This window comes from Littorina saxatilis, linkage group LG17 (genome assembly GCF_037325665.1).
Source record: "Littorina saxatilis isolate snail1 linkage group LG17, US_GU_Lsax_2.0, whole genome shotgun sequence".
NCBI lineage: Eukaryota > Metazoa > Mollusca > Gastropoda > Littorinimorpha > Littorinidae > Littorina > Littorina saxatilis.
In genome coordinates this window covers 20,358,599-20,378,324 of record NC_090261.1, presented here as the reverse complement: position 1 = coordinate 20,378,324, position 19,726 = coordinate 20,358,599, and the positions used below count along the sequence as shown (strand labels likewise).

The following is a 19,726-nucleotide window of genomic DNA, read 5'->3' as shown; positions in this document are numbered from 1 at the left end:
AAACTATTTTCCAACTTCTTGTCTCTCAAACAAAATTGAAAAAGCAAATCTTCAAACATCCTGTTAAAATAGGCCATTTGCCTCCACCATCGTTGTTTTGACAGCACATGCTGAAGTGACCTTTTGACCGATGCCCATGAAATACCAAATTAAGCTGATCTAAAGAGCCAAAAGTAAATGTACCATAAATACACTTTATATACACTCAAAATCTTTCTTTATTCTTTATTTCTTTATTTGGTGTTTAACGTCGTTTTCAACCACGCAGGTTATATCGCGACGGGGAAAGGGGGGGGGGAGATGGGATAGAGCACTCAAAATCGAAATCAATCATTACATGTGAAACACCACTATGACCCAGTGTTTATGATACGTTATGATTGTTTTGACTTTCCTACAAGCGGACCTTATGGTAGTTTGTGGTCACGATAATAAATAATAATGATCACACGATGACCCAGTGTTTATGATACGTTATGATTGTTTTGACTTTCCTACTAGCGGACCTTATGGTAGTTTGTGGTCACGATAATAAATAATAATGATAATAAAGTTAAAACGGCTATGCCTACGATGCCTTCGGGCCTTGTTTTTGGCCGATTTGAGCGGAATTGCTGTTATATATTGCCCAGCCAACCTTAATTAGAGCAATCCTTACCCTTGTTATCCCAAAGAAGTACTGTACACTTAAGAAACGTCGTTCAAACTCGGCGTACAGCAAGCTTTAGAAGCGACCACTACTCTTTTGTACAAGAGGGAGAGTTTAAAGCGGCTAGGTCTGATTTACTCTCTCCTATCGCCACCAGACTAGTGTTATGCTACTATAAACCATAACAATGCTTCACGACCGGAATAGTTTCATATCTCAAAACTCGGGTTCTAGTGGCCAATTCAGTGTGGCATTGAGACTATATGCATGACTAAACGGGAAGTAATTCACACAGCCTCCACAACAAAAGAGCAGTGGTCGCTGCGGAAGCTCGCTGTACGCCGAGTTTAAACGACGTTTCTTAAGTCTTTCTTTCTTTATTTGGTGTTTAACGTCGTTTTCAACCACGAAGGTTATATCGCGACGGGGAAAGGGGGGAGATGGGATAGAGCCACTTGTTAATTGTTTCTTGTTCACAAAAGCACTAATAAAAAAATTGCTCCAGGGGCTTGCAACGTAGTACAATATATTACCTTACTGGGAGAATGCAAGTTTCCAGTACAAAGGACTTAACATTTCTTATATACTGCTTGACTAAAATCTTTACAAACATTGACTATATTCTATACAAGAAACACTTAACAAGGGTAAAAGGAGAAACAGAATCCGTTAGTCGCCTCTTACGACATGCTGGGGAGCATCGGGTAAATTCTTCCCCCTAACCCGCGGGGGGCGTACAGTACTTCTTTGGGATAACAAGGGTAAGGGTTGCTCTAATTAAGGTTGGCTGAACAATATATAACAGCCATTCCGCTCAAATCGGCTGAAAACAATGTCTGAATGCAACGTAGGCATAGCTGTTTTAAATCAGATCTAGCCGCTTTAAACAAGGGCAAAGCCACCGATAATCATGACTCACTTGCTCAGATTTCGTATTGTTTTTTGCTAATAGAATCTGACATGCATTTTGTGAGTATTCATAGGCTCTACAAGTATAACCAAGTCAAGTTTGTATCATGCATTTTTCCATTGTCTGAAAAGTTGTGACTGTTCAATACGTGGTCAGTTGTCAGAACATAGCCTCATTTTTGCTGCACAAATGAATTAAAAATAGCCAATTGTCTCCACCATCGTTGTTTTGACAGCACATAATAAACTGACCTTTTGACCAATCCTAAGATATGTCCCATCTAGCTTATTTAAAGGTGCTCGTCTGTGTTTTGCTTATTTATTCATAATCCTACCATTAAATTTCGCTAAAAAGTTAAGTCACATGATGAGAAGAACCACTGTGCAAAAAGTTATTTTAAAAAAGTTATAGGTAAAACAATGGGTTTTTTTCTCAGCAAACTCTCCTTATAATAGTCATGTTAAAAACAAGGGGAATAAATTAAGAAGATGTCATCTGTCACAACTTTTTAGTTAAATTAAAATGTAGTAATATAAAAAAAAAGGAGAAAAAATGCAGACGAGCACCTTTAAAATGTCCAACAATGATTTGCAAGAACACATTCTGAATAAATCATTAAATATCAAATTAAAAAAACACAACCACCAGTGTGTGTGCTCATAATAAAAAAAACGAAAAAACATCATACGCACCCAGTGTATATACATTGTTCTGACGGGAACATACAATGTGTCGACTTTCCTTAAACGGACTAGCAGGGCTACTGCTAGAGTGTGTTCCGTATAATCATGAAATAGAATGAAATGAGGTAGTCTTCACGTCGAACGCAGAAGAAGAAGAAGAAGGTAGTCTTCAGTCATAGAATTATATTTTTGCATAATGGAAAATCAACCACCGTAAAAATAAACCAGTTGTTGCATGATAAATGGCACAATTCAAAACACTCCATTGAATAGTCCACAAAAAGATAATTAGCAACATCATGTTTAGTGCTGTTGTAAGTGTTATTTCAATGGCAACAAACAAAACAGATTTTTTTTACTATATCAATGATTGACTAACTTTGCCCGCGGTGACAAAAGAACATGAAATAACACTTTTTTCCAACTTCTTGTCTCTCAAACAAATAATAAAAGAAACACATCTTCAAACATCCTGTTAAAAATAGGCCATTTGCCTCCACAATGGTTGCTTTGACACCACATGCTGTAGTGACCTTTTGACAGAGGCCCCTGAAATATCAAATTAAGCTTATCTAAAATGGTCAAAAGTACATGTACATAAATACACTTTATATACACTTAAGATCTGAATTAATCATAACATGTGAAACACCACCATCGTTGTGTTGACAATAAAATGTCACACACGATGACAAAGTGCATATGACACTTTGATTGTTTTGACTTTCCTAATAGCGGACCTTATCTTTACTTTATTTGGTGTTTTAACGTCGTTTTCAACCGTTCAAGGTTATATCGCGACGGGGAAAGGGGGGAGATGGGATAGAGCCACTTGTTAATTGTTTCTTGTTCACAAAAGCACTAATCAAAAAATTGCTCCAGGGGCTAGCAACGTAGTACAATATATGACCTTACTGGGAGAATGCAAGTTTCTAGTACAAAGGACTTAACATTTCTTACATACTGCTCGACTAAAATCTTTACAAACATTGACTATATTCTATACAAGAAACACTTAACAAGGGTAAAAGGAGAAACAGAATCCGTTAGTTGCCTCTTACGACATGCTGGGGAGCATCGGGTAAATTCTTCCCCCTAACCCGCGGGGGTGGGGGGGGGGGGGGGGGGGGGGGAGCGGACCTTATGGTAGTCTGTGTTCATGATAATAAATAATGATAATACAGTTAAACAAGGGCAAAGCCACAAAGAATATGACTCACTTGCTTATATTTTGTTTTGTTTTGCTGATGTAATCACATGCATTTTATAAGTGTTCATAGGTTTCATAACCAAGACAAGTTTTTATAATGAAAGCTTCCATTATTTGAAAAGTTTTGAGTGTTCAATAGGTGGTCAGTTGTCAATAGATATATAGCCTCGTTTTTGCTATGCAAATGAATTAAAAATAGCCAACTGCCTCCACCATCATTGTTTTGACCGCATATTAAACTGACCTTTGGATCAGTGCTAAGAAAGGTCACATCTAGCTTATTCAAAATGCCAAAAATGATTTGCATAAACACATACTAAATAAATCATTTAACATGAAACACAACCACCAGTGTGCTCATAGTCAAAATTAATAAAAACAAATAAAGATAAATGTGTAAATCATTGTCCAGTACAGCTCAAGACACAAACCTGCACTAGATATATATCCACTTAGTGGTAGTGATCAGCAACAACATTGGAAAGATGATCAGTAGCTGAAAAGCTGAACATTATTTAGTTTCGCTGATTTCTTTGCAAAGCAGTAATCCGGTTTCGTACATAGTTCTTGACGTGTAGCCAGGTACGATTTTTCAGAGCCTCTTCAGCCTGAAGGCACTTCTGGATATCCTCTTTTCTTGGCAGCACTTGCGTGGCGATATATTTTAACAAATGAGCCTCCACTGCCTTCACCTCCTCCTCCAACCACAGTCGACGTGGCTGGTTTGAACCTTTGTGGACACAGATATCACAAGACCTATTACCGGAGATACAAAGGTTAAATATGTTATCGGATTAAAACTTTATAAGGAACAATCATGCCAACTCAATATGAGCGCCGGGTAGTCTGGTGGTCTAGGCCGACAACTCGTGATCTCAGTGTCTCTATTTCGAATCTTGATTGGGCATGGACATTTATTTTCCCGAGTCAACATTTGTTCTGATTCTTCTTCGTGGCACTAAAGCTAGTACACTAAAACTGTCACATTTTCACTGTCAATCTTAGTGCTGCTTACATTTTGGTTGTTCAATGTAAGTTAGATATAGTACCTCCTCTTTTTTCCAATTCCTGGGACTCCCGTCCCCGCCTCTAATACACGGAAGTGTATGTGGGCGTAATCCATTAATTACAAAAGATTTCAAATCTAAATTAAAACCGGAATTACAGACCCTGTACACATTCATTTTTCAAAGCATGGGACAGAAGCCACGAATGGGCATGAGAAGTGGCAGGTCAGTTAGCCATTGCACTTGTTAACTGATCCACTTATTTATTCATTTTTAAATAATTATACAATTTACTGCTTAGTTTTGAATCAAGAAAACTGAGCGACAGCAGAAGGCCATTTTGATATGTTAAAGAACGTACGGATTTGAACTGCTCTTTGACAAAATGCCGCTCCTAGTTAGATTAACAGTTAACTCGTCATGAACACAGACCTGTTTACATCCTGCATTAAAACCAGTCAGAAAAACACTCTCCAGAAGCTACCTTTATTTTTTGTGGACCGGCTCGTTCATTTTATTTAAAGATTTTCTTTAAAGTTTTTCAATTCAAAGAACTGTGATCTTTGCTATATTGGAGAAAGATTAATGGAGATCACTTTTAGACTCAAAAAGACTTTCAAATTCCGGCAACAGCACAAGTCACTGACCGTAGCAAGAGATAATGTCGAAGCACAGACATACTGGTCAAATAAACTCGATGCGAAGCAGGCTCATGTTTTGCCAAACACAATTTGTTTGTTTCCATGTTCATTTGTGTACTGCATTTTGTAAATAAACTAATGCTGCGTCTAACCTCGGGACACGTTCGCTTGGTTCGCGGACGAACGACTGCAGTGACTCATGACTGACTAGCTTTGTTGTTGCACTGATCTCAATTCGATCACCAAAATGCAAGTGATTCGCTCTTCTTAGACTTCGCCAGACACTGCCACTTGACTTGATAGTTTTGCCGATATTCCTGTACAACTTGAGCTTTTTTGGTTGGCATTTTGTCCCCAGAGAGATCGGCCTTACGCTTACGACCCATGTCGATCGGACCGAATGCACAAAAACCACGCGTTGACCGACAAATACCTTGTTTTTGCACATGCGCAGACAAGGCTGTTCCGGTCGGCCTTGAGCTAAAAGGGTTTTCGGGAAATCAAAATCCCGGTGACTACTAGTACTACAATTTCGACTTTAAATTTTCACACACGGAAATGGTTCTCGTGACCGGAATTTCCGGTAGATTTCCGTAATACCGGAATTTAGACCCTAAATCCGTAATAATTCCGGGAGGGTAAACAGGTCTGTGAACATACTCTATGTTTCCTTCCAAGTGCTTTAGAGAAGGGTATTACCGTACTCAAAAACACAATAACTATACGCTCCTAGTTAGATTAACAGTTAACACGTTATGAACAGGCTCTATTTTTCCTTTCAAGGGCTTCAGAGAAGGATATTACCTTACTCAAAAACACAATAACTATCTAGTTTACTGGTTTTGTTCTACTTTAAAAGAATAACTTTTGTGTGGATTGAGTCAGCTCCTTAAAGCTCAGTTCACAAAGAGAAAGAAGAGGTATAAAGACAATGATTATGTTTCCACTCACTGTTGCGCGTTGCCTTTGATTTGAGCTTCTTTGGTTTGGAATGGCTCCACTGTTCAGGTAGGTACTCATTGTCAGTTGAACCTTGGGGAAAAAAAAGACGATAGATTTTCTCAGCTGCCTTATCTTTATTTCAAATCATTTGATAGATTATGCAAAATAGCAAAAAAAGGACAACAGCTAAAAGACATATGCTTTTAAAATATCAATTTCGTTGTCAAATAACTAAACACAAGAGTTTCCACTATGGAATGCGGTCATTCAACAACTAGGTAATGGGCGCTTAGTTAATCGTCCGTACATGACGCCAGCATTTCTTTCTTTCTTTATTTGGTGTTTAACGTCGTTTTCAACCACGAAGGTTATATCGCGACGAGGGAAAGGGGGAGATGGGATAGGGGAAAGGGTGGAGATGGGAGGGAGCCACTTGTTAAGTGTTTCTTGTTCACAAAAGCACTAATCAAAAAATTGCTCCAGGGGCTTGCAACGTAGTACAATATATGACCTTACTGGGAGAATGCAAGTTTCCAGTACAAAGGACTAAACATTTCTTACATACTGCTTGACTAAAATCTTTACAAACATTGACTATATTCTATACAAGAACCACTTAACAAGGGTTAAAGGAGAAACAGAATCCGTTAGTCGCCTCATACGACATGCGGGGTGCAGAGAAATAAGGATGTGGAAAAGAAGACTTTTGGTAAGTGAAATAAAGGTGATGGATCCAGTCAAGCAGAAATAAGACAAGAAAAGAATTGGAAAACTGCAGGGAATAGTAGGGAGAGTTTTCTTGGAAGGAAATATAGGTGAAAGGACTGGTAAGGCAGAAATAAGACAAAAGAAGAGAAGAAACAGAACCGTTAGTCGCCTCTTACGACATGCTGGGTAGCAGCGGGTAAATTCTTTCTAGTCCCAACCAATATGGGACTCCCCCTAACCCGCGGGGGGTGACGCCAGCATGTTTCTAAATTAATTTATATGCAATAAAGCTTACTTTCGTTAGATGACGCTGAAGGAGAAGTGATCTGTGTGAATACACTGCATCTTTTGTTCATCATTGCCACACCAACAGGAGAGAATGTCCAGGAGGAAGGGGGCTCGCCTGGGGACATAATAAAATTATAATTAATTATTTATTGTATTAATTATGTTATGTTCAAAATAAATAAACGTGTGTTCCGTGTTATGAGTGCACAGGAATGAACTATTCTTCAAAGGTACAAATACATTTCAGATGTAAGACAATCAAAATGCATCAACGAATGCAGTTCTACCCCTCATCCTTAACCCCCACCCACCCCCCAACATTGACGCCGTAAAAAAACACCTCCGACAAGCGTGTTGGACACAAACAACTCTGTGAGTTAAATTCAAGCTGTTCCCACTCGAACACAGGAACCCCCTGACCTTCATCCATCTCCAGTCGCGCCCCCATGGAAAATTGGTTGACTAAGGAGAAAGATATATACTGAACTGTTTGAGCATGCACTGCTGTCAGCAGCACACCGTTGAAACTTCCTTTGGATTTCTGGTGCTTCCTCATCATCAGCAGAATCTGACAAATACAAAAACATGAATAACCCTTGTGATATTACCTCATTTTTTGTTTGTTTGTTTGCTTAACGCCCAGCCGACCACGAAGGGCCATATCAGGGCGGTGCTGCTTTGACATATAACGTGCGCCACACACAAGACAGAAGTCGCAGCACAGGCTTCATGTCTCACCCAGTCACATTATTCTGACACCGGACCAACCAGTCCTAGCACTAACCCCATAATGCTAGACGCCAGGCGGAGCAGCCACTAGATTGCCAATTTTAAAGTCTTAGGTATGACCCGGCCGGGGTTCGAACCCACAACGGGGCGGACGCCTTACCACTAGGCCAACCGTGCCGGTCATATTACCTCATGCCAGGGTGACAAGTTTATACTAAATAAGTAAATGTATTCACTTTTACATGGAATGGCAGCTACAAATAAGAAATTAAATCTACTATGTTACTTTGTGGGAGTGAGGAGGGGGGGGGGGGGGGGTAAAGAGAAAGAAAAGTCATGTTTGCAACTACAAACTTAAGAGACTTTCAGACACTGAACAGCGACATCACCATTCAAATATGTCCTGTCCCCACTCCAACACCATGTAGATGGGATGGATTCAGCCCATATTGTCACTTACTGTCACCTACTGCAGTGGAGCGCTGCGGACTTAAATTAAGGGCCCCTCCTGTTTTTGAACACCAGGAGCTATCTAGTTTGCTGTTAGGTAGGCACCGGCTCATCTTTCCTGCTTCCTTACTTTCTTTTACTATCAACATTCTGTTCACAGTTGTTATTTCTGCCAAAGTGACCAATCGCATTTGTTTTTATCCGAAACTGGGAGTGCTTGCAGTACTGTAGTTGATAGCATGCGTACACAGAAGAAGAAGACTTACTGTCAGGTGCAGCTGTAGCAGGACAAGGTTGATGCATAGGCGGAGAGGGCTGGTTATGTGGCGGTGCCAAAGAGTCTTTTGTTGCGAACCTTCCTGATGCAGATCGTTCTGGAATAGGGCTGTGACCCTTTTCAACAAATTCTGTAAATAATAGTTACAATATGATAGAATAGATAAAATCCCAGATCGCAAGTACAAAAGTTTATGTAGTAAGTACCGTAGTATTAATGTTTGCTTTATTGTGTAATGCAAATTAATGTTAGCACAATATATCACATTGTAGTGTGCATTGAAGTATGAACGTTCTCAATTTAGATTTAAAACAAATAAAATTGTATTGGTGGTTCAATGTCACTAGCCACAACAAAGGCGATACCAGAGAGAGGGAGACCGGGATTCAAACCTGTGACTATGAGAGTCAGAGGAACTATATGTAGTCCACGCTGTGTACCGAATGAGCCATCTCAGCCCCCCAATTTAGAAGAAGAAGAAGAGGCAGAAGAAGCAGAAGGAGAAGAAGATGAATTTAAGAATACAAAAAAAAGGTTATTACAATACTAGATTTAGAGATAGTCTAGCTGTGTTCATTTTGTGCAAAAAGAGCAAAGGAATTCATCTTCAAAATGTCACACATACCTGCCTCCTCATCCGAGGTGATGGCTTCATCTTCAGCCACTTCCATCTCATCCAGGGTGCAGCGCTGGTGGTCTTGCAGCTTCCCCTTTTCAAGGGCAAGGAGTAATTTGCTGACTTTGGCCAACTGCATCATGTCTGATGGGAGGCGGTAGTACTCGCGGTGAGTGCGAACATCATGTCCCATAAACTGAGCAAGGGCATCCAGCTCGTTGTCCTTCAAACTGACTATCTGGGACAGAGTAGCAACCTGCTTTCGAAGTGAAGTAGATGTGATGAACTGTGGCTCTGCCAACTGCGCTGATGTCACAAACTTTCGAAGCGTGTCAGATCCCCGAATGTGCCCCTCCGACTGAAAGAATGTGCAAGAAAACACAAATTTGTTGGAACCGCTGACACCAGCATCATCTCTTTTTTGCACAAGCAGTTCCACAGCTGCTTTCACCTGTGCAGTCATGAGAATTGGGACAATTCGGCCACGTTTTCCGATTATCTCAATCCTGGTCAGCTTGTTACATAGGATTTTTTCAAATGTGCTAAGTGATTTGAAGACATCCACATCGTGAGTTTCGTGTTGATTTAGATCTACTAGTTTCATTCTTGAGGCCTCGCCTGACCTTCTCCTGTTGAAAAGGATTATCTGGGTCAGAGTGACTTCCGCAAGGCTTTTCCATGCTGCCTTGATCTCCTTTTCTTCGTGTGCTGTAGTGAGGGTTTGGGTGGCCGCGGCTGAAACATTGCTGAGGTGAGAGGAGAGCTTAGCGACGTCTCTCGACAGAGGAAGACGTTTTGCATGTCCCTTTTTCTGTTCATACAGATTGCGACTTGCGTGGGCAGAAATTTCTTCATTCCATCTCATCTGATGGAGTTTCAGGTATCCCTGAACATCACACTTCAGACTGTCATTCCTTTTTTCCACGGCCTGGACCTCCAGTATGTCAGCACACAGCTTGATTGTGTAGCCAAGTTTGTTGGCTAAGGATGGAATTCGGAATTTGTATTCCTCTGCTTCGTAACCAGCGACTTGTTTGGTTGCTTCTATTACCGTTTTGAACATTTCAGGCGTGAGAAATTCCTTGAGAGAAGCGTTTTCAAGTCCTGACACTTTTCGCAGTTTCAATAACAGACGTGAAACCTCCCTCACTTTGTTTCGTATTTGGGCGAAACGACTCGGGTTAAATCCGTGCCGTTTTACTTGGCTTCTCGCAAGCTCTTTGATCAAAGGGTCAGTTTTGACTACCAGACGGATATGGTCTGACTGCAGTGTGTCAAGAAAAGACTGGAATGCCTCCGACTCATCTTCCTTGCATTCAGAATCGGGCAACATTAGCTTCCCTTTCTTTACAAATTCCCTCCGTGAGCCATCATTTGCTTCTACGCACTTGTGCCTGTAAATATCCTTTATTTGAAAGTATCCAAGGCAATAAGGGCAGGCAACAAAGTTGCTTACCGAAGGACTTTCTCGCTTCCTCCGTTTCACCACCAGTGTCCCAGACACATTTCTCAGAACACTCAAATTGTGCTGATGGTCACCAGCATTCCGAAGCTTTGTCAGCTCTGCCTTCTTTTCTCCGGATCCTTTCTTAGCATTCAAGTAAGGGACCATAGACTTTTCATCTTTGTGCTGCGTCTCAATATGCCGAGGCAAACGTGATTGTGGTTTCTGACAAAACAAACAAAAGTGCTGCTTAGGCTTGGGTACAGTTTTGTCACCAACAGTCTTTGTTTCAGCGAAGGACAATCCTTTGATTCTGCATGGATCTTCTTTGGGGCATGATGTGGACTCAGGACAAGCAGGTTCAGCAGGGGCAGGGCAAGTACTTTCAGTTCCCGTAGCCATTTTTGTGATGAGTTGTGACCCAAAAAACAATGGTGGGTACAAATGCGATCCGTCAATGCTGCTGGCAGAGTCTGGGACATATGTCATGTCTTTGTCTGAAAAATCCTGCAAAACACAATAACTATCGTCAAAAATTGCTGTCAGTTTGCACTGAGCCTCCCTCCGGCAGAAGATATGTGACCTTGAAGAGAAATCTTTCATAGAACATGGGGCGGGTGGTTTTGTGGAAAATGTGTCATTCACGCAGCGATACCGGGCTCAATGAGTCCCAGCTGGAACAAAACTTTAAAACGGATGTTCTGGGTATGACAAACCTTGAGGCCCCATTGTCTGGGGTCCTCTCCAGGTCCTAAAAACTAGTGTCCAGGGGTTTACCTTAACTTATTTTTTTTAGGTCAGCAATTTGAACCGGCCCAAACAATTCCCAACCGGCCCGCGTCACGATATGAAAATATAGCTCAATAAGCACATTCCTGCTCAGGGACGGTTAAATTGTCCGCCCGATTGCCAGAGGCGATTAAAATATCCGTCTCCGCTAGAAGAAACCGTCTGGCAGCTCGCCCATCTGGCCAGTGAAAATTCTGGTCAAATGCAAAAGTGTTGGTTGTACTACTATGGTGTTTTAAAGCCACATTAACACTGCAGATGCAGGAACCTCTGGCATCTGCAAAAACACCTCTATTTTGATTGTACAAAGAAATCTGATACTCATAATCTGTTGTGTGGTATGTACTGGACCAGCAACATTTCTGTCTGGCTAGTCACTTTCTTGAAGTTACTCGTTCGGCTGGCAAATTAAAATTTTGAGATTTGGCCATCACTGCTGCTCATACAATTGGTCACATGTGCAACCTCATAGATCTGCCAAGGGTTTTACAAGTCATGATGCAAAAAGAATATCCATTGACTTGAACAAATACCAAAAAAGTAAAGCCTAGCTATTTTCTGTGCTGATCAAGATTTTTTTAATCTCAATCATTCTTGTCAAGGATGGCCAAATCTTCAAATCTTAACTCGCCAACAGGACTAGTAACTTCAAGAAAGTTACTACACTAGTACTCACTAGCCCGCCAGAAATGTTGCTGGCCCAGCACATGCCCCAATTGTTGCATCGCTTTGAAACTTGAAATTACAACCAAAACTGTTGCATTGGTACAGAATGTTTATAGCCAGCCGACAAGTTGCCAGGTGGTTTCTCTTAGCCCGGCAGATTTTTTTTACTCACTCCTGGCAATCGGGTAGACTATTTGTCTATCCCTGCTGGTCAATAGTGAACTATAGGTTTTTCGAGAAATAATGTTGCCATTAGATTTGCTAATAAAGCGAAGCAGGTCTACTAAAATTTGTTGTTACATGTCCATTTGGAAGGATGCTCTTCTCACTAGTTAAAAGTCTGTACTGAACTGTGACGATAAATAAAGAAATATAAGCACAGCCTCAGAAAATGGAATCATAGGCACAAAAAAACACATTAACAGTAAACAGTCACAAATTAAAAACGTTAATCCAATCAATAGTGAGGAAAAATAGAATGCACAACTCTGATGCATGTTTTTCAGAGGCAAAAGAACATAGACTGCAGATAGCAAACATATTTCATTGCCTTGGTCATCACAGGAAACTCACAAGTAATGCAGATCAAACATTTAACAAATCAAATCGCAAAAACAAAATATCTTCAGACAGGGCAACAAATAATCTACTCTATAAAAACTCACCATTTGGGAGTCAACTGAGTGATGGCTGCTTGTAGAGTCCTCTGTCACAAGCGCCTGTGGTTCGAAGCTGCAGTCAACTGTAGGAAAGACAGACAGAAAGCGCCTGTGGTTGCATGATGCTTGGGACTTAACCTGTTTTTGAGCTTCATATTTCCCCTTTACGTTGGTTTACAGTTAGAACAGTCTAGTTAACTGTTTTCATATTTGTGTATAATAAATTTGATATGGGAGATTTTACTTCATTCGTACTGAAGCTTGCGTAGAGTCCAGCTAGATCAGCTGTAAGTCCTATTTCATAGACTGGACTGGAGAAAGGCATTATGGTTTGTCTACACATGCGACTCAGTTGCGGTCGCCCTCTTGTTCCTGAATCAAGCTGAAGCCAAATACTGGTTGAACGTCCGTATATATATCGTCTATCGTCAGACTACATCGTCTGTCTTCCGTCTATCGTCTGTCTTCCATCTACCGTCTGTCTTCTGTCTATTGTATGTCTTCCGTCTGTCTTCCATCTATTGTCTGTCTTCCGTGTATTGTCTGTCTTCCATCTATTGTCTGTCTTCTATCGTCTGTCTTCCGTCTATCGTCTGTCTTCTATCTATCGTCTGTCTTCCGTCTATCGTCTGTCTTCTATCTATCGTCTGTCTTCCATCTATCGTCTGTCTTCCGTCTATTGTCTGTCTTCCGTCTATCTTCCATCTATCGTCTGTCTTCCGTCTATCGTCTGTCTTCCGTCTATTGTCTGTCTTCCGTCTATTGTCTGTCTTCGATCTACCATCTGTCTTCCGTCTATTGTCTGTCTTCCGTCTATCTTCCGTCTATTGTCTGTCTTCCGTCTATCTTCTGTCTATTGTCTGTCTTCCGTCTATTGTCTGTCTTCCGTCTATCATCAGACTACATCCCAAGAATTCAGCACTTTCTCTAGTGGGTCCTTTATTTTCTCTGTTAACTGTGGGTCAGTCCATTCATCAGATTGGGATCTGCATATATATGAGCGTTGCATAGGCAAAGGCAATATTGCCGATTCATTACAAAGCACTGGAAAGACCGTCTGCTAGACTGCAGCTACTAGTTTTGCAAGGTGTGTTGCAGGAATTGAATTTTTACCAGGGATGTATTTCATGGACGGCAAGAATTTAGTTTTTGTACAAACTATATCGTCTGTCGACCAGTAACAGAAGCAAACCTGACCAGGTATGTGCATGCAAGCACTTAATTCATCCACGGTGATGAAACAGGAAGCATGCTTTATTGTTGTAAATATATAGGATATTGAGCAGCTTCCGTTGACATATATGGCCTTATGACCGAAATAGGTCCATGTGAGACTATCAAATCATAACCCTGAATTCTTCCATGTGTATCAGAATAGCAATTTAACTACATATCTTAGTCATAACTAAACTGTGTTCACTGTAGTGTGATCACCCCTCCAGAAGTATTGCATAACAGTTAGTTAGTCAGGGGTTCCACTGGGTTTTTGCTTTTTGCGTTTGCATACACAACATGACTGAAAAAATGCGTATGAGCCGGGGAAAACGCGTACCATTACAAACTTAATTGGGGGAAAAAACGCGCAGGAGAAGTGTGTTTTTCTCACTACGATTGAGAAGACATGCAGTGTTGGCTTTAACCGGTAATTACCGGTATTTTACCGGTTGAAACGAAAAAATCCCCGAACAAAATTGGCTGCCGTTGATTTTTAGAACTACCGCGTCTTTTTTCGCTGGCAAAACTATAAAACCAGTACTCTGAGCTGGATTCTAACTGGTTCCAATGACCAGCCTACCGTTTTTTTCTGGACTGTTTGCTTCATAAAAGTTTGCGTACCGGTTTGAAAAAAGTACTAGCGCCATCACTGGACATGATGATCAGGGATGCAAACAAAAAAACAAAAAAAAGAGGAAAAGTGGCGGGGGTCCGGGGGCCTTCAGTGGCCCCCAGTGGGGTCCATGGGCAACGCCCTGGCGGGGGTTCAGGGGGCAACGCCCCCTGAAGCTGAAGCATTATGAACAAATTAATGACCAAAAACATGCATAAACGGCAATATTACCCTAAAAAAAAACTTATATTCACAGTGTCTAAAATAATGTACAATACTTACTGTTTTACTAAATTTACTTTAGAAAAATTACTGCTTATAGACTATAGAGTTTAGTACCACTAATATTTTTACCAAATGAACAGTCATTAGACTAGAGTGTTCTGTCTTCTGATCATTGAAAATATGGACAATCATATACTTGTACAAAGCAGCCACATGACATTACTTGGAGAGAGTGGGACAGGGAGACAGAGATATGTTGACTCACTCTTTCTGCAAGCTGTTACACAAAATGCGTTTCCGGCTTTTTCAATTTTGCGGATGACATCGCCTACTCTTTGCTCGTTGACGTTTCTGTCCAACCACTCCCATTTCCACTCGTTCTTTGCGTTTTCCTTGATTTTCTTTTCAAACCCGCGTTCAACGAACTTCATGCACGAAGCCATTTTTCGGGAAGGCATAAGTTAACGCGCCCGCGCTCACGTGTTTGGAAATGACAAACGGTTTACAGCTTCGCCCGTTTAAGAATACGGCTTTCAGATTCGCCCGCTTGAGAATAAACACCGAGAGGCATGCTCGGTTTACATTTTTCCTCTTCTTTTTTTTCGGCGATTGTGCATGAAAACCGGCGATTTCAAAAAGTAAAAACGGCGATTTTTCCGCCGTTTGGCGGCTATTTTGCATCCCTGGATGATGATAAGTTACTAAAAGAAGTCCCTTCATCAGATTCTGTTCTTTCACTTTCCGACGACAGATCGGTCTGTTTGCGTTTTGCAGTGGCTCTGTACAGGTAATAGGCCTCTAAGCGAGGAACTGAACTATTTGCATGGCGCTAAATGGAAGATATTTCGGCCTGAAAAACAATCACTGTGGGTCAGTCCGATGTAATCAGAGTAGACCCGGACACCCCTGGCCTGTAAACTGAATCGGCAGTGCACCAAACTGATGGCATGTGTGATAAGGCAGACCATTGTTTTGCTGAACACAGCAGGATCAATTATTTATTCTGTGACTCATGACCCCTCCCCCTCCCCAAAGAAATGTAATGCAATCTTCCTCTTCGGTAGAGCTGGTCATTCATATATATGGCTATCGCCGGTGGCAGTGACCTAAGGAATAAAGATTCAATTCGGTAGAGCACTGGTACTATGGCCTCTGGCGATAAGTACACAAGTGTTAACAGTGATGAACAAGGCGGGTGGGGAGAATCAGAGGTGGGAGTTCAGGTGCTCTCTTCGTGGCTATTTAGTTTTTTGAGTGCAATTGTAATTTTGCGTGACAAAATGCAACATGTCGGTGAAAATGTGTACGGAGGCTGAAAACTGCGTATATATACTTTTGTGTGTGCAATAAGTGGAACCCCTGAGTTAGTTCCTTACTTTCTGGTTAAATCTTGCCTTTCAACAAAATAAAAATGGGATTACATTGTACCTGGATGATTGCTGGTGTCATCTGGCAATGGTATGGCAGGTAGACTCTTAGCCAGTGCAGCCTGCACCATTCTTTGGCCGTATGAGAAATGTGGGAAGTACTCCCTTGTTTTAAATCTCTGGCCTCGGCCTCCTGGTTCCACTAGTGACATAATAGAACATTTTATTAGTAAATTTTCATTTGATTAATAATATCATCCTACATGCGTGAGAGAGACACTCGTGAGATAATAATCGTTCAAATCACACGTGTGTATATCATGTAAATGAGGTCATGTCAAGCAAGTCTGGCAGGGACCTGTTTTTCCACTGCTTATGATGCCAAAGTCACCGAGACAAACGTCATTATAGAAGAAAAAAGATTGCGCTCGCTAATTACCTTCGATGAATTTTTAGAACTAACACGTCAAGCCACACTTTCAGAGTGACGTTTCTTTGCTTTGACGTAATAGATTGCACAAGGCTTTAGAAGAGATCGAGGTTCCAAAACAAGCGTCTTCAATTTAGCTGCCTCGACTGCAGGACATTTTCAGTAAAATACACGTAAGTACAGTATGTAGGATAAACAGAATACTACATGGCTTGCTGTTTTGTACCAGATTTACACTCGTTGCTTTTTAAAATAGTGAATAGCTCGCTTTCGCTCGCAGTTCAATATTTAAAAAAACAACTCATGAAAATCTGGTACGACACAGCAAGCCATATATAGTATTCTCTATTTATACTTCCCTAACTCACATAAAAGCATGTGTACATTTTTAATTGAGAAGCATTGTCATTCAGGTGTGTCTGATCCAAAGGAGTTGGAGTATGATGAGAATGCATTATGTCTTACCACTGACGAGTCTCTGTCAGATGATGAATTGTATGATGCCGAAGAAGGCAGTGAGTTTTCTGACAGTGACATTGCGTCAAAGATGGTAGTGGTCGAGGGGGACCATGGGTTGAATGTCGAGGAGAGAAAAGAAAAAGAGAGCCTATAGGCTATACACTGTTGAATTAGCGGCTATGCTAATTATTCTGTCTGTAATGAACTTAAGTTGATGAGTTTGGGGGAGATACAAAGTACCCGAGCTACTGTAACCGGACTGCCTGGTCTCTGGGAAGAGACAGGGATAAACCATGCACGGAAAAAATACATCATAGGTTTGAGGGGAAGCAGTAATGTCGTGGACAGGAGAAGAAAACAGAACAAAAAGAGGATGAAGAGAAAAAAAGAGGAACAAAAACGTGTGCGTGTGTATGGGTAAAGTAAAACACAAACAGTAGTTGTTTTTTTTCAACAGACGGATTTCGTCCCCAGAACGGAAGAATGGCTCCAATACATGATAAGTCCAAAGTCAATCCAGCTTCGCCCGGTCAAATAACTCTTCACGTCCTGAACACATTTCCCTATTGCTAAGCCTCAGTACCGTAAGGATTTGATGAAAATGACCAGAAAGTGGGTATCTGTGTGTGTCAGACACGACATTTATGGGTTTTATGTTATAAAACATGTATGTAAAGTATACACGTATAATACATGTATTATCATTATGAGTAGTTAATTAATGAAGAAATCATACTGTCATTTTAATTTGTAACTAGTATGCATTAAATTGACAGAAGAAGACTCATCGTGTAAAAAGCAGAATTAATGATTCGCATGCCTGTTGGACCATGATTATGGGGGAGCCGAGTCTCCACTCACTCACGTGCAACAGGTGAAAAGCATGAACATATTTGACGATGCACAGAGCAGAGAGCGACGTGATCGAGTAACCGGACTTTACGGCCACGCCAGGAAGTCGCCGCGTCGGCTGGGTGATGGTGGAACAAAGAGATGAAACTTTCTTTCTTTATTTGGTGTTTAACGTCGTTTTCAACCACGAAGGTTATATCGCGACGGGGGAGATGAAACTAAACTACATTAAGCTTACAATTTCAATGTCAAGCGATTGTCTGCTTCGAGTCCCAGCACTTGTTCGATAATATCCCCAAATTTGTCTTTACTGACTGTATCAGCATCACCAGAGATGGTCCCAAAATCTCCGTGAAAAAAAAATCAATACAAATCCATTGCAAACTACCAAAACGTTCACCAAACGAACGAACCGCGGAGTGCTTGTTTACAAAGAAAGTGACCTAAATGTGGTTTTCAAGCACAGAGAGCGCTTCCGTCCTGTGAGGTCATTCCTAAGTATAGTAACAAAGTCGTGCGGTACAGGACGTGAAGAGTTTTTAATTAAATAAATCGAATTAAAAAAAAAAATATAGTCGCACCGTGACTGACTTATTCGGTCTCCCTAATTCAACAGCTACTAGGCCTAAGGCGAGATTGAAATTTGAACATTGGAGCTAGATCTCAACCCGCCTCAGGCTCCTACACATAAATTCAGCAAACAAGCACAGACTGACACAAACAAAACATAGTTATATAAATACTGATAAAATCAGTGCTATTCGATCGCTTGTACGCACAGCTAATCTCAGAATCTTTCGGAAGTTAAAAAACCAACATGCATCGTGCCTTCTCAGTATACTGAGAGTATTTAGATCTGTGCACCACTCGCCATAATTTGTTTTAATGTATAAGACTCTTGCATAGTAACCTGTACCAACAACTTGATAAGCCATTGATAATTAATGACTGATCAAGTTCTTGTTAATGTCACTGTCACTGGATTGTGAGCTCTAAATTCCAAAAAACGAGGTTAGCCATTTTGGAATGTCAGAGCCATGTGGCAACAGACCTGAAAGATAAAGTTGAAGGCGCGTCACTATTTCAAAAACAACTCAGTCAACTGTCTTTTCGTCTAAAATGGACAACAAAGTACTATAAATATAATACACACCTGTGTCTGTGGTAATGTACCGGCTGCGGCGTTCACCCCGCGTGTCGGCGTCAGCCATCGTGTCAAATCACGGTTTCACGCGGCAATCCGCTCTCTCTCGCTCTCTCTCTCAATGTTGCCGCCAGGGGAACCGGCCAAAAAACTACAGTTCTTGTTTTGACCGCAAAACACTAGCCCAACACACTCGCCACACACTCAACCCTGACAAAATTATCATAGTTTGGACAGAACCAATAAAATCAAATCCTTGTGTCACATGGTATATCTTAGGGCGGGAAGCTCGAAAATCGAGGCATCCGTTGTTGTGACGTCAAAACAACGGGGTGCGTCAAAACAATTCGGCTCCATTTTCGGGCCAAAGTCAAAACGACGCGGTCTTAACAAGAACACACACACACACACACACACACACACAATAATTATTGTGGAAGACTTCTCCGTGCCAGGGGACCTAACTCGCGCACAAATTTTACTTTTTGATTGTGATTTTCGTAATTGTTGTTTCCCTTCTTTTTTGTAAGCGTGTCACACTTCCGTTTTATTTTATTAATATATAATTTTTCTCAATATCATTTACAGCTTACTCTGCATAAAACTGTTTTGTTTTGATTTCAGTTAAACAGGCGGCAATATCTGAGGATGTTCAATTCGTGTGCACGTGTGGCCTCGTGTAGCTCTGTTAGATATAAAACTAACATTATCTTTCCCAATACGCTTGGGATTACCGGCTTCCACGCTGAATCC

General features: G+C 41.1%; 2 protein-coding genes across 6 annotated transcripts in view; both read right to left on the bottom strand.

Moving 5' to 3' along the window:
* The window catches only part of LOC138951882 (calmodulin-like), a 29,869-nt gene that overhangs the window by 8,753 nt on the left and 1,390 nt on the right, over positions 1–19,726 (bottom strand). The gene's annotated exons all lie outside the window — the stretch shown is intronic.
* Positions 3,359–19,386, bottom strand: LOC138951880 (uncharacterized). 5 transcript variants are annotated; one of them, XM_070323438.1, is made up of 9 exons: positions 18,983–19,386; positions 16,150–16,290; positions 12,675–12,751; positions 9,120–11,061; positions 8,484–8,624; positions 7,526–7,606; positions 7,046–7,153; positions 6,052–6,132; positions 3,359–4,182 (listed from the first exon to the last, which is right to left on the bottom strand). In XM_070323438.1, exons 1-9 carry the CDS (start codon positions 19,038–19,040, stop codon positions 3,968–3,970), a joined length of 2,844 nt encoding a protein of 947 aa, XP_070179539.1. In that variant the 5' UTR covers positions 19,041–19,386; the 3' UTR covers positions 3,359–3,967. The 5 variants fall into 5 exon arrangements, with proteins under 5 accessions (XP_070179539.1, XP_070179543.1, XP_070179541.1 ...); XM_070323442.1 differs by having other exon boundaries at positions 9,120–9,468; positions 18,983–19,095; XM_070323440.1 differs by lacking the exon at positions 18,983–19,386 and adding an exon at positions 18,068–18,242.